We start from the raw sequence: 13534 nt of genomic DNA on the forward strand, positions 1-13534 counted from the left end.
AAATACCCAAAAACTGCACCCCCAATGGTGCTCAAAACCACATTCAAGAACTTTATTAACCCTTCAGGTGCTTCACAGGAATTTTTGGAATGTGGAAGAAAACAATGAACATTTAACTTTTTTTTCACACAAATTTTACTTCAGACCCATTTTTTTTATTTATTTTCGCTAAGGAAAAAATAGACCCCAAAATGTGTTGTGCAATTTTTCCTGAGCATGCCGATACCCCATATGTGGGGAAAAAAAAACCTGTTTGGGCGCATGGAAGCGCTCTGACGGAAGGATCGCCATTTGACTTTTTGAATGCAATATTTGCTGGAATAATTAGCTGACACCATGTCGTGTTTAGAGAGCCCCTGATGTACCTAAACAGTGGAACCCCCCACCCCCCAAAAGTGACACAATTTTGCAACCTAGACCCCTCATGGAACTTATCTAGATATGTGGTGAGCACTTTGAACCCCCTGGTTCTTCACTGAAGCTTATCACATTGAGACGTGAAAATTAAAAAAATCTAATTATTCCCACAAAATTGTTTTTTAGCCCCAAATTTAGCATTTTCATAAGGGTAACAGGAAACACTGCACCATACAATTTGTTGTGCTGTTTCTCCTGAGCACGCCGATACCTAATATGAAGAGGGAAAACTACTGTTTGGGCACACGGCAAGGCTCAGAAAGGAAGGAGTGGCATTTTGGAACACAGAGTTTGATGGAATGGTCTGCGGGTGCCATGTCGAATTTGGAAAGCCCCTGATGTGCCTAAACAGTGGAAAACCCTGACAAGTGATCTCATTTTGGAAACTAGACCTCTAAAGGAATTTAGCCAGACATGTGGTGAGCACCTTGAACCCCCAATTGCTTCACAGAATTTTACAACTTTGATCTGTGAAAATGAAAAAAATATATATTTTAACCACAAAAAAATGTTTTTATGGCCCAGGATGTTTTCATTTTCACAAGGATGGCAAGAGAAAATTGACCCCAAAATTTGTTGCACAATTTCTCCTGAGTACACCAATACCCCATATGTGGTTGAAAGGTACTTTTGAGGCACAGTGCAAAGCTCAGAAGGAAGAAGCGCCATATTGGAGTTCAGATTTTTCTGGAGTGGTTTGAGGGCGCCATGTCACATTGGCAGAGCCCCTGAGGTGTCAGAACTACGGAAACACCCATATTTGACCTCATTTTACAAACTACACCCCCCAATGAATTCATCTAGGGGTGCAGTGATTGTATTGACACCACATGTGCCTCATAGAATGAAGAAAGAGTAAATTACATTTTTACCACTAAAATGTTGTTTTAGCCGCGAGTTTTTAATTTTTCTAAGGGCTAATAGAAGAAATATTTATAACAAACTGAGGTCCATTTTTTTTCTTGCGTATGCCAATACCCTACATGTAATCGGGAAATACTTCTCAGGCTTAGTGTAAACCACAGAAAGGAAGGAGCGCCATATTATAGTGCATATTTTACTGTTATGGTTTGTGGGTGCCATGACTTATTGGTAGAGCCCCTGGGGTGCCAGAACAGCAGAACCCCCCCCCCCCCTATAAGTTACTCAATTTTACAAACTACACCTCTCAATGAATTCATCTAGGGGTGCAGTGATCATATTGACACTACAGGTGTGTCACAGAATTTTATACCATTGGGTTGTGAAGAAAAAATAGTTACATTTTTACCACCAAAATTTTGTTTAAGCCCCAGACTTTACATTTTAACACAGGGAAAGTGGATAAAAATGGCACCAAAATTTGTTCTACAATTTCTGCTGAACGTGGCTATACAGTACTGCTTAGCCATATGGTGAGACTCGGGAGGGACAGAGCGCCATTTGGCTCCTGGAGCGCAGATTTTCCTAGACTAGTTTGCAGACTCCATATACAGAGCCCCTAAGTACTAGAAATGCGGAATCCCCACCCTCAAGTGACTCCATTTTGGAAATTCTACCCTTTATGAATTTATCTACAGGTGTAGTGACGATTTTGACTGTGTTTTCCTGAATAAAGCAGCAATGGATGTTGCTGAGTGAAAATTGCAAACTGCAGTTGTAGTGAGCAGTACGTTGCATCCAGCTCATGTTTCTAGAGACATGCACCTGTAAATTAGGCGGGCTCTCATCGCTACAGAAATGCCAAACATTTGGACGCTGAATGTGGTTTTGGCACACTGGGGCTCAGAAGGGAGGGGGTTATATTAGATTTCTTTTGGAGGGCAGGAAGCCATTTCGCTTTTCCAGAGCCTTTGTACTACCAGTAATGTGGACCCCCTCCACACCCCCCCCCCCCCCCTATATTTCCGTTAACAGATGACGGACCTGAGTGGGGCCTTTTTTTTTTGTGGTTTGAGTTGAAACTTTTGTTGGGAACATTTTACATAACATTTTGGATCACATTTATCCTGTGCTCTATGCTGAGCACTTACATCAGTGTCTACATCTCAGAATGATATGATTCAGACGAAATTCCCGAGTGATCCATTCGCTATAATGAGACAGCAGAGTTACTCTAGGCTCCGTCTGGTCTCTCTGTTTAGTGGTGTTCTTTTCAAAAGTGCACAAAGCTGTGGCTGACCACACTTATATGCATGCCTAAAAACAGGGCTGTGGAGTCGGTAAGCCAAACCTCCGACTCCTCAATTTCCATGACATCGACTCCGACTCCCTCATACATGGCTCATGTTTAAGTGATAATTTTACTGTAGCACAGATTAATCTCCGCTAAAAGTCTAGACCCTTAGATCAGGAATAGGACAGACATTTATAGGACATTTCATAACTTTCCAAAATTCTTATGAAAAAATATTCCCCACAAACTGCACTGAACTACTGTACCCAATTTATTATATTTTTTAGGAGTCGGAGTTGGTCCATTTTGTACCAACTCCGACTCCATCAAAATGGGCTCCGACTCAACATCCTTGCTTTAAGCCCATATTGATTACATAACTTTATCTTGAATATGTCTTGATTAACATCTAAAATGCCAAAACTCATGTCACTGTCCAAATATTTCTGGACCTAACTGTATATTCTGCAGACTACAGCTATTAAGAAGGGGTTGTCCAATAGTGCACAATCATTTTTAAAAAGGGGTTTTCTCATGTTTGGATGTTATCCCTTATCAATGGGATAAGGTATAACTTCCCGATTGCTGCGGGTCCTACTGGTAGTCCCCCACCAACCCCAAAAACTAGGGTTGTTAAAAGCCCCGTGTGAATGGAGCGGTGATCCATTCTGCTCAATTACTGCTCAATTCATTCTTCATGGGACCACTGGAGATAGTCGAGTGCTGTTCTCAGCACCTCTTCAACACTCCCAACACTTTACCAAATTCTTATGAAAAAATATTCCCCACAAACTGCATTGAACTACTGTACCCAATTTATTATGTATTTTACGAGTTGGAGTCGGTCCATTTTATACGGACTCCACCAAAATGGACACAGACTCCGACTCCACAGCCCTGCCTAAAAAGGACACTGCTGGACCATAGGCCTCTATCTGCCTCCTCATAGGGAATCTTCCAAAGGGGGGGTTCCGTCTGAATCATGTACTTCTGAGATTTACACGTAAACGCAGGTGTAAGCGCTCAGCATAGAGCACAGGATAAATGTGCACGGAGCCTTACTGTGATCTTTGGGAGGCAGAATGAACATATCAACAGCAGGTGAAGAATTGGTTTTATTTATTTTTTATGCCGTTCCTCGTGCAGTATAAGTGATTAGATGACTTTATTCTTCGGATTGGCGTGATACCAGATTTATATCCGTTTTTTATGTTTGGCTGCTGTTACACACTAAAAGAATCCTTTTTTTCTCTCAAAAACTATTTTTTGCACCGCCGTACTTTAAGAGCTATAATTTTTCCATATTTTAGCCAACAGTCATTTGGTTGCTTGTTTTTTTGCGGGACGAGTTGATTTTTTTTATTGGTACCATTTTCTACCACTTACTATTCTGGTTTTTGGGAGGCAAAATGAACAAAACCCATCAATTCAGGTATTGTGTTTTTTTTTTTTTTTTTTTTTTTTAAATAACTTGTTAGGCAGGTTTATTCTTCAGGTCAGTACAATTACAGCGATACCACATTTATAGCGTTTTTTTATTTTTTGCTGCTTTCACACACAAAATCATTTTATAGAAAAAAAATATATATTTTTGCATTGCTTTATTCTGAGAGCTATAACTTTTTTATTTTTCGGCTGATGGAGCTGTATGGCGGCTTGTTTTTTGCGGCACAAGATGACATTTTCAGAGATTCCATTTTTATTTACATTCGTCTTTCTTTTTGTTCGGGGGCATCATGACAGCATTTTTTTTTATGGCGTTTACAGAAGGGGTTAATTAGTGTAAAAGTTTTATGGGGAAGGTCGTTCTGGATACCGCGATACCAAATATGTGTACTTCTTTTTTTTTTTTTTTTTTTTTTTTTTTTTTTACATAAAATATCAAATTTATCAGTACAATATAAGTGTATATGTATTTTTTTTTTTTTTTTTTAAATATTTTAACATTTTATTATTTTTTTTTTACTTAGTCCCACTATGGGCCTTTCACATTTAGCAGTCTGATTGCAGTTAAAAAGCATAGCAGTGCTGGATTATTGCCATGCTTTGTAATGGTCAGTCCTGCACTGACACAAGTTAGTTAGATCATGAACTGATGCACATGATCTTACTAGTGCCTGATGACCCAGATGTCGACATCAGGTCACCATGGCAACAATTGGGCCCCCGCGATGACGTCGCAGGGTCTCCGATCCAAGAGCAGAGAAAAAATTGCTTGGACGTACTCGGTACGTCCAGAGTCAGGAAGCGCTTCCCAACCAGGACATTCTGAGTACTTCCATCGTCGGGAAGGGGTTAAATGACCGTACCAAATATATTGATAGGGGGAAAAGAGCACAAGTTGAGATGACTTTTATTAACTGATAAATTGCAAAGCTGCTTGTTTTTTTACAATTGTAAGCCAACCCTAGTGAAAAAGTGACATACATGTAAGGCAGCGCTGGGATCATTATGTGTGTGAAGGGGGCTCCTAGGCGGTGTCTTTCTCTAACAGCAGTGACTGGAGCTGAGCTCCAATTGCTGCTGTTATCTATTTAGATGCTGTTGTCAATCTCTCACAGTGGCGCTGGTGCTGGTACATGAACGTACCATCTCTCCCCCACAATGCAGTCACGGAACATCGATGGGTTACCATAGGAGCCACAGGATGAGTGTCATAGGAGGCTTCGATTTTACATTATCTACTGCAATACTGTGGCATTGCAGTATATTGTACAAGTGATCAGATGATCACATTGACTTTATTCCTCATTTTCCTTGCAGTGTATTACTTTTTGTGTGTAGATCTTTGTGCATGCTGATTACTAAAAGTGATTTTTTTTTTTTATGTAGATTTCATGGTTTACCATATTTTTTATGAAAAAACAAGGGGAGAGGGAAAGGGAAAACGTATGTCAGCTCACCATGTAATAGCCAGACTCATCCAGTCCCAACGAAGTCTTGCAGCGGAGACGCCCAGGTCACAGGCTACCAAGGTTCAAGTAATGAGAAAGCAAGCAAAGATGTCTCCAGCAGGACCAGGGTTGTATATATCTTGTTAAAACTTCACTTTTAATTTCAAATTGTAAAAGCCAAGGATGAGTTACAGAATGAGCAATATAGCGGCTCTTAGGTACAGCACATTCCAACGCGTTTCGGCTAAACCTTATTCATGGAATAATGTCATGAATAATGAATAAGGTTTAGCCGAAATGCGTTGGAATGTGCTGTACCTAAGAGCCGCTATATTGCTCATTCTGTAACTCATCCTTGGCTTTTATAATTTGAAATTAAAAGTGATGTTTTAACAAGATATATACAACCCTGGTCCTGCTGGAGACATCTTTGCTTGCTTTCTTTTTACCATATTTTTAGGTTGTTAGTTCAGACAGAATCCTAATCTGCCACTGTTAGGCAGGTACTTACCCAGTGATATACAGGTAAAATTGTCATCTAACATGTTACAAATACATGTGGCAAGATCACATTATATTTATAAATATATGGGAGAAGATGACATTGGTGAAGTCTGTGATACAACCATTACTGATTTACAGAGCGAAACTACTCTACAGAGTCTTTAACCCTTCTGTCAGGATGACACAATGACACTTTGATAGAGCATTTTGTTATGATGATTCTGTAGCTAAGTACTGGTTTATGGCACTGGTTTATTTCTCTGCTAGTATAACAGAGAAGGAGCTGTAGTTTAAGACAAGTAACTTAGTGACAATAAAACGTTCTCATAAATGCAGGTCTATTTTTAAACAAATTGGGTCACTGGGCAAAAGTTAAAAGTGGAGCCCCAAATGCTAACATATTCCACCATCACACAAAAACATTTTAGGTTGCATTTGCATTAATTGAGTTCAGGCTGTTAAACGAGCGTGATCGACAACATTCAACTCATTCGGCGCTTGCTTACCTGCCTCTTTACACAGGCTGACAAAGAATGATGGGCACAGAACGATCACTGTTATCAGCAGCATATCTGCAGTTTACACTGGACTATATGCTACTGAGCACAATCTAATCACAAGATGGATGAGCTTAATTTTGCTCATTCATTGGGCGATTGCTGACATGTCTACAGCTATAAACTCTAATCTGCGCTGCCGATATTAATAAATGAGGATGCTACATTCACACACCATATGTGACACAAACACTGTATGTTACATACACATATACAGACACTTCATGTTACACACACATATGTATATATACATAGCGTGCGCACACACGTATACACAGAACACACACACACACACACATATACACCAAGAAAATACACACATACATATGTTTACCCAGAGCACATACACAAATATATGTATGCACAGAGCACATACATACAGCTATGCACAAAGCACATACATACACACGAAGTATGAGCGAATAAATTCAAGTGTAATTGAATTCTACTCAAGTTTTACAAAAATCCGCATTCGCCAAAATGCAGATTTTTTATTTTTTTTTTGTAATTCGCTGCTGTGTGGATTCAGCAAAATCCGTAAACGGGATTAACTAGAAGCCGTAAATTGAATCTTAAAAGGCCATCCAAATGTTAAATTGTTATACCCACTTCACCGCTAACCCCTCCAGCCCCTATGCTTCTCACGGCACCCATCCGTTGCATGCCCCATCTTTAGATCATCGCTGCTCGTGCTGATTTTCCTGGGCCTCTCTTGCTGGGTCTAGACTTACGGGTTTGATTAGACCGGAGAGGATTCCGTGGATGCTCTTGCAAAGGTCACTATGTGCTGTGATGCAAAAGGTCACAGCATCATGACATTACGGCATGCACCGTAACCTTTGCGGGCGTATGCGCAGAACCCCTCACAGCCTAGTCAAACATGGAAGTCCGGGTCTAACGTGAGCGGCGGCAATCTGAATATGCGACGCGGACCGGACGGGTGACCGTGAGAATAAGAATTTTTTTTATATGTAACATTTATTATGCTCTGGGGTCTGGAAAGAACCCAGACCACAATAAGGGACATTCAATTAGCGGAGAATAACTTCTCTGTGAATCGATTTTCCCTTGAAAATCTGCTCAAACAGGCAAATACAAATTTTTCTTGATCCTCTCATTTCTAATACACATGTATATCCATAGAGCACATACACACATGTTTACACAGAGCACATACATTCATACACACGTGTGTATAAACAGAGCACATACTTACAGACCTATATGGCCACTCTTTCTCTCCAACTGAGCGTGCGCCAAACATCCTTCTTAACCCATGGCGAGTTGGAAAGGAGAGCACACATCTTTGACTGCAGATTTCAATGTTGAGATGTGCTGCAGATATTCCTAACTTGATATTAGTGGAAGTGTTAAGAGATCCAAATGGTGAAATCACTTAACCTGTAGTTGATTTAGACTAACGGACACTGGAGTAAGTTTAATTAATTAAAGTATATTTAGTAAAATAACTGTTTAAATTGATGGTTAGAAAGATTCTGTAGAGTTCTAAACAACACCTCTAACCAGAACTTAGATGTTAGTAATATTTTTGATACTATTGTGGTTTTTGATTTTATCCATATTTTAAAAATAATTCTATAAAAGCCTAACTGTATTTGTTAAATACTCCTTAACCTGACTTCTACGTATATGGTGATGGAGTACTGTGTGTGTGGCATGCAGGAGATGCTGGACAGTGTACCAGAGAAACGATTTCCCATCTTTCAGGCACATGGGTAGGTACCCAGAAAACAGGTTTGTTATCTTCTTCCTCTAACATCTAAAGCAATATTTCCCAAACTCCAGTCTTCACAGCATCCCATGCATTGATAATAATTTTATCACCTGTGAAATACTAAGGAAATCCTGAGAACATGTTCTTTTGGGGGGCTGGGGGGACTGGAGTTTGAGAAGCCTGAAGTATTTTATCTGCTATGTTTTTTTGTGTTAATTTGTTATCTCGAGGTAATTTTGTGATAGACCTGATCATTGTTTTTGTATGTTTGTTTCTAAGGTATTTTTGCCAGCTTGTGGATGGACTGGAGTACCTTCATAGTCAGGGTATTGTGCATAAAGACATCAAACCTGGCAACCTGCTGCTTACAACAGATGGGACACTGAAAATCTCAGATCTGGGTGTTGCGGAGGTGAGGGTGTACAGAAGTCACTTCTGAAAAACAAGCTAAAAACACTGCATCAGTTAGGTAGGTGACTATGGAGTAATAACCGTTCTCTCCCCGCAGGCCTTGCACCCATTTGCAGAGGGTGACACTTGCAGGACCAGCCAGGGGTCCCCCGCCTTTCAGCCTCCAGAAATTGCAAATGGCCTCGACACCTTCTCAGGGTTCAAAGTGGACATCTGGTCAGCAGGGGTTACCTTGTGAGTTTGTCGTCATGAATTTTATCTATGAATATTGCACTCTCTTCTCTAGTAACACTACATCTAATCCAACTCATGATATTAATGGCTTGCTCACACCTCCATATAATCGGATGAGTGCTATCTGATTTTTTTCTTTTTATCGGATTGCCCACTGACCAATGTTATTCAATGGGGCAGTGCTGATGACTTTTATTTTTTTTATCTGACAGAGTATGTCTGTTGAGGGGAAAAAAAGCAGCATACGGTCTGTGATTTCACACTGAAATAAGATGGGTGTGAGAAACCAAATCGGATCCCATATGGAGGCACAGTATAGCATCTGAATTTTACAGATACATTGCAGTTCTGTAACCTATGAAACTGTATATGGTCTTGTAACTGTTTAATAGCTCCTGAGTGAAAAAAGAAAAGATTTTTTATGACAAGCGAGGGAAAAAAAAATCCTCTCACTTTTCTGGATGAAAATCCGACTCAGTTTTTTTTTCTTTTCTTTCTTTTCTTTTTTCTTTTTTATCCTGTTGTGTGACCCTTGTTGGGTACTGCAGCTCAGTTGCAATACCCAAGAGCGGCCACTACACAGTGTGCAGAGTTGTGGTGTGCTGTCTCCGTACTCCGTGAACTTCTGCTGGCCACAGCTCCAGGTAACGGTTGAGTGGAGCGTTTCTGGGTGTCAGGCCTCCAAGGAACTGATATTCATGACCTACTGTATAAACACTTTTAAAATAGTTTATTACATTGGTGTATTCATCATAAACATAATTTTATCTTATCTCTGTTAATGCACAGGTATAATATCACTACTGGGCTGTACCCCTTTGAAGGGGATAATATATACAAACTGTTTGAGAATATTGGAAAGGGAGACTACTCGATTCCAGAAGAATGTGGACCGCTGCTATCTGACTTGCTGAGGGGTAAGTACAAAGGTGTTGCCTTGAGGATAAGTAAGGGTACATTTACACTTTACACTTCACAGTGCACAGCGTTAAACTACTGCTTATCGGCAACATGTTTAAGTGCAGCATGATGTAGGAGCAGAGACCCTGATTCCAAACATATATCACTTACTGGGCTGTTTGCTGCAGTTTTGATACTATTTCTGATATGTCTGCTGCAGATCATCGATATAGATTCAGTGTGTATAGGCTGCTATTGTGCCGTGCATGTCCTATTTACATTGATGATGTGCTATGGAGAACAATGATTTTTTTTTGGCAAACCAAAAGATCATTTCACCCGATGAACAACTGTTTTGCTCGTTCATTGGATGATCAGCAGCCTGTTTAGACTGCCAGATTGTCATTAACCTTTTCACCCCTCAGCCTGTTTTTACCTTCCTGACCAGGCCAAATTGTACAATTCTGACCAGTGTCCCTTTTAGGTAACAACTCTGGAACGCTTCAACGTTTCCCGGTGATTCCGAGATTGTTTTTTTTTTCGTGACACATTGCATTTTAAGATGGTGGTAAATTTAGTCCGATATTTTTTGCATTTATTTGTGAAAATGCCATTAAACCAGAGCGTTCTACCACACAAAATGGTTAATAAATAACATTCCTCACTTGTCTACTTTACATCGGCGAAATTCTTTTTAAATATATTTTTTTTGTTAGGGAGTTATAAGGGTTAAAAGTTGACCAGCAATTTCTAATTTTCCAACAAAATTTACAAAACCATTTTTTTAGGGACCACATCACATTTGAAGTGACTTTGAGGGGCTTATATGACCGAAAATACCCCAAAGTGACACCATTCTAAAAACAGCACCCCTCAAGGTGCTCAAAACCACATTCAAGAAGTTTATTAACCCTTCAGATGCTTCACAGAAATTAAACCAATGAGGAAGCAAAAAATTTTAATTTGACCTTTTTCCCATAAAAATGTTGCTTTAGCCCCAAATTTAGCATTTTCACAAGGGTAACACGAGAAATTGGACCATACAATGTGTTGTGCCATTTTTCCTAAGTATGCTGATACCCCATATGTGTTGGCAAACTACTGTTTGGACGATGGCATGGCTCTGAAGGGAAGGAGCGCCAATTGACTTTTGGAGTGCAAAATTGGCTGGAATAGAAAGCGGATGCCATATCGCGTTTTTCAGAGACCCTGACGTGCATAAACTGTGGAAACACCCCACAAGTGACACCATTTTGGAAACTACACCCCTCAAGGAACTTATCTAGAGGTGTGGTGAGCACCTTAAACTCACAGGGGCTTCATAGAATTTTATACCGTTGAACCGTGAAAATGAAAAAATAAATTTTTCCCGCAAAAATATTGCTCCAGCTCCAAATTTCTTATTTTCACAAGGATAACAGGAGAAAATGGACCATACAATTTGTTGTGCAATTTCTCCTGAGTACGCCGATACCCCATGTGTGATGGAAAACTACTACGGGAGGGCTCAGAAGGGAAGGAGCGCCAATTGAATTCTACAGCGCAATTTTGGCAGGAACAGATTGTCCATGCCATGTCACATTTGAAGAGCCCCTGACATGCCGAAGCAGCAGAAACCTCCACAAGTGACCCTATTTTGGAAACTACACCTCTTGAGCAATTCATCTAGGAGTGTAGTGAGCATTTTTAACCCTTAGGCGATTCACAGAATTGTATAACATTGGGCTGAGTCGATAGAAAATTACCATTTTTTTTTTCCTTTAAAATGTTGTCTTGGCCTCAAGTTTTTAATTTTCAAAAGGGATAACAAGAGAAACTGAACTGTACAAATTGTCACACAATTTCTCCTGAGTACGCCAATACTCCATATGTGGTCGAAAATTACTGACCAGGATTAAGGAAGGTTTTCCGAAACGCATCTGTTTCTGAGCATTCGTCTAGTGTGTCACACATTGTCTCTTGGAAATATCCCTTTAATATTTTTCTAATAAAAACATCTTATTTTAGAAGTTAATTACGCTGGATTTTTTCTTCCTTGGATTTCTATATACAGAGCCCCTAAGTGTTAGAACAGCAGAATCCCCCCGTCAAGTGACCCCTTTTTAAAAATTATACCCCTTTGGGAATTTATCTGCAGGTGTAGTGACGATTTTGACTCTATGGGTGTTTTCCAGAAACAAGCAGCAATGGATGTTGCTGAGTGAAAATTGCAAATCTGCCATTTTGTAGTCGCCAGTATGTTGTAGTGACTAGTACATGATGCCCAGCTCTTGATTCTGGAGACATGCACCCTTAGGCCACGGCCCCACTATCAGTATTCGTTCAGTATTTTTCCTAGGAGTGGGAGCGAAAACCAGGGGTGGGTGATAAATGCAGAATTGGTGACTTGTTTCTATTATACATTTTCTCTGATTGTTCCTCACCTGGTTTTGGCTCCTACTCCTGAGAAAAAATACTGACCAGATACTGATAGTGGGGCCGTGGCCTTAAATTAAGCATGCTCTCATTGCTACAAAGTTGCCAAATATGTGGATGCTAAATGTGGTTTAGGCACACTGTGGTACTCAGAAGGGAGGAGGGCATTTGGATTTGGGAGTGCAGAATTTGCTGAATTTCTTTTGGGAGCGACGAGCCATTTCACTTTTCCAGAGTCTTTGTGTTACCAGTAACGTGGAAGCCCCCTATATTTCCGTTAACAGATGACTAATCTGAGTGGGGATTTGCTTTTTTTTTTTTTTTTTTTTGCGGATGGAGTTGAAACTTTTATTGGGAACATTTTACATAACCTTTTGGATCACATTTATCCTGTGCTCTACACTGAGCACTTAGTGAGGTTTTCATCTATGGCCACATTCACACGTTCAGTATTTGGTCTGTATTTCACATCCGTATTCGTTCCTCTCCTGATTTTTGCTTACAATGAGAGGAAAAGTATAATAGAAACACATGCACCTCTTCTGCATTTTTCACCCACTCCTGGTTTTAGCTTACAAATGCTGATGTGGAATGCTGACCAAATACTGAACGTGTGAACGCGGTCTAAATCTCCGACTGATATGATTCAGGTGACCCCCCCGACTTATCCACTCACTATAATGAGGACTGATCCAATCACTATAATGAGGCAGCAGCAGAGTTACTCTGGACTCCGTCTGGCCTCTGCTTGGCAGTGTCCGTCTTTTCAGAAGTTCATAAAACTGTGATCCGACTGCGCTTTTATTCACGCTGAAAACACAGACGCAGCCGGATTACAGGACAGACTGCGTCAACAGTGCCTCCATCTGCCTCATTATAGGGAATCTTCTGCCTGAGGTTCTATCTGAATCACGTATTTTACAGATTTACATGGAAACTTCGATGGAAGCGCTCAGCGCAAAACGCAGGATAAATGTTAGCCGAGCCTTACTGCGATCTTTGGGAGACAGAATAAACAAATCAATAGTAGGTCAAGAATTGGTTTTATTTTATTTTTTCCACTGATGGGAATTTTCAGAGATCCCATTTTTATGTACATTCATTTTTTTGTTTACAATTTTTATTTTAATTTTTTTCTTTTCACTTTTTTACTTAGTCCCTTTATGGGACTTTAACTTTTAGCACTCTGAACGCGGGTATAATGCATTGCAATGCTTTTTACCTGTCAGTGTTACACTGACAGAAGCCTCTTAGACCATGCTCACTCTTGGCTGTGAGAGCCGGGTCTTGGCTATCATGTAAGCCGAGCTCT

At 40.1% G+C, this 13534-nt stretch overlaps 1 protein-coding gene across 1 annotated transcript in view; it reads left to right on the top strand.

Annotated features, from left to right (window-relative positions):
- STK11 (serine/threonine kinase 11) overlaps nucleotides 1-13534 on the top strand; it is a 118595-nt gene that overhangs the window by 44591 nt on the left and 60470 nt on the right. Inside the window, exons 3-6 of the mRNA XM_073686017.1 lie at nucleotides 8174-8263; nucleotides 8542-8674; nucleotides 8771-8907; nucleotides 9697-9824. Coding sequence (XP_073542118.1) covers nucleotides 8174-8263; nucleotides 8542-8674; nucleotides 8771-8907; nucleotides 9697-9824 — 488 coding nt within the window. The remainder of the gene's footprint in view (nucleotides 1-8173; nucleotides 8264-8541; nucleotides 8675-8770; nucleotides 8908-9696; nucleotides 9825-13534) is intronic.

Source organism: Phyllobates terribilis, unplaced genomic scaffold (assembly GCF_046119375.1).
Source record: "Phyllobates terribilis strain yellow unplaced genomic scaffold, ASM4611937v1 Scaffold_1__5_contigs__length_1240528914, whole genome shotgun sequence".
NCBI classification, from domain to species: Eukaryota; Metazoa; Chordata; class Amphibia; order Anura; family Dendrobatidae; genus Phyllobates; species Phyllobates terribilis.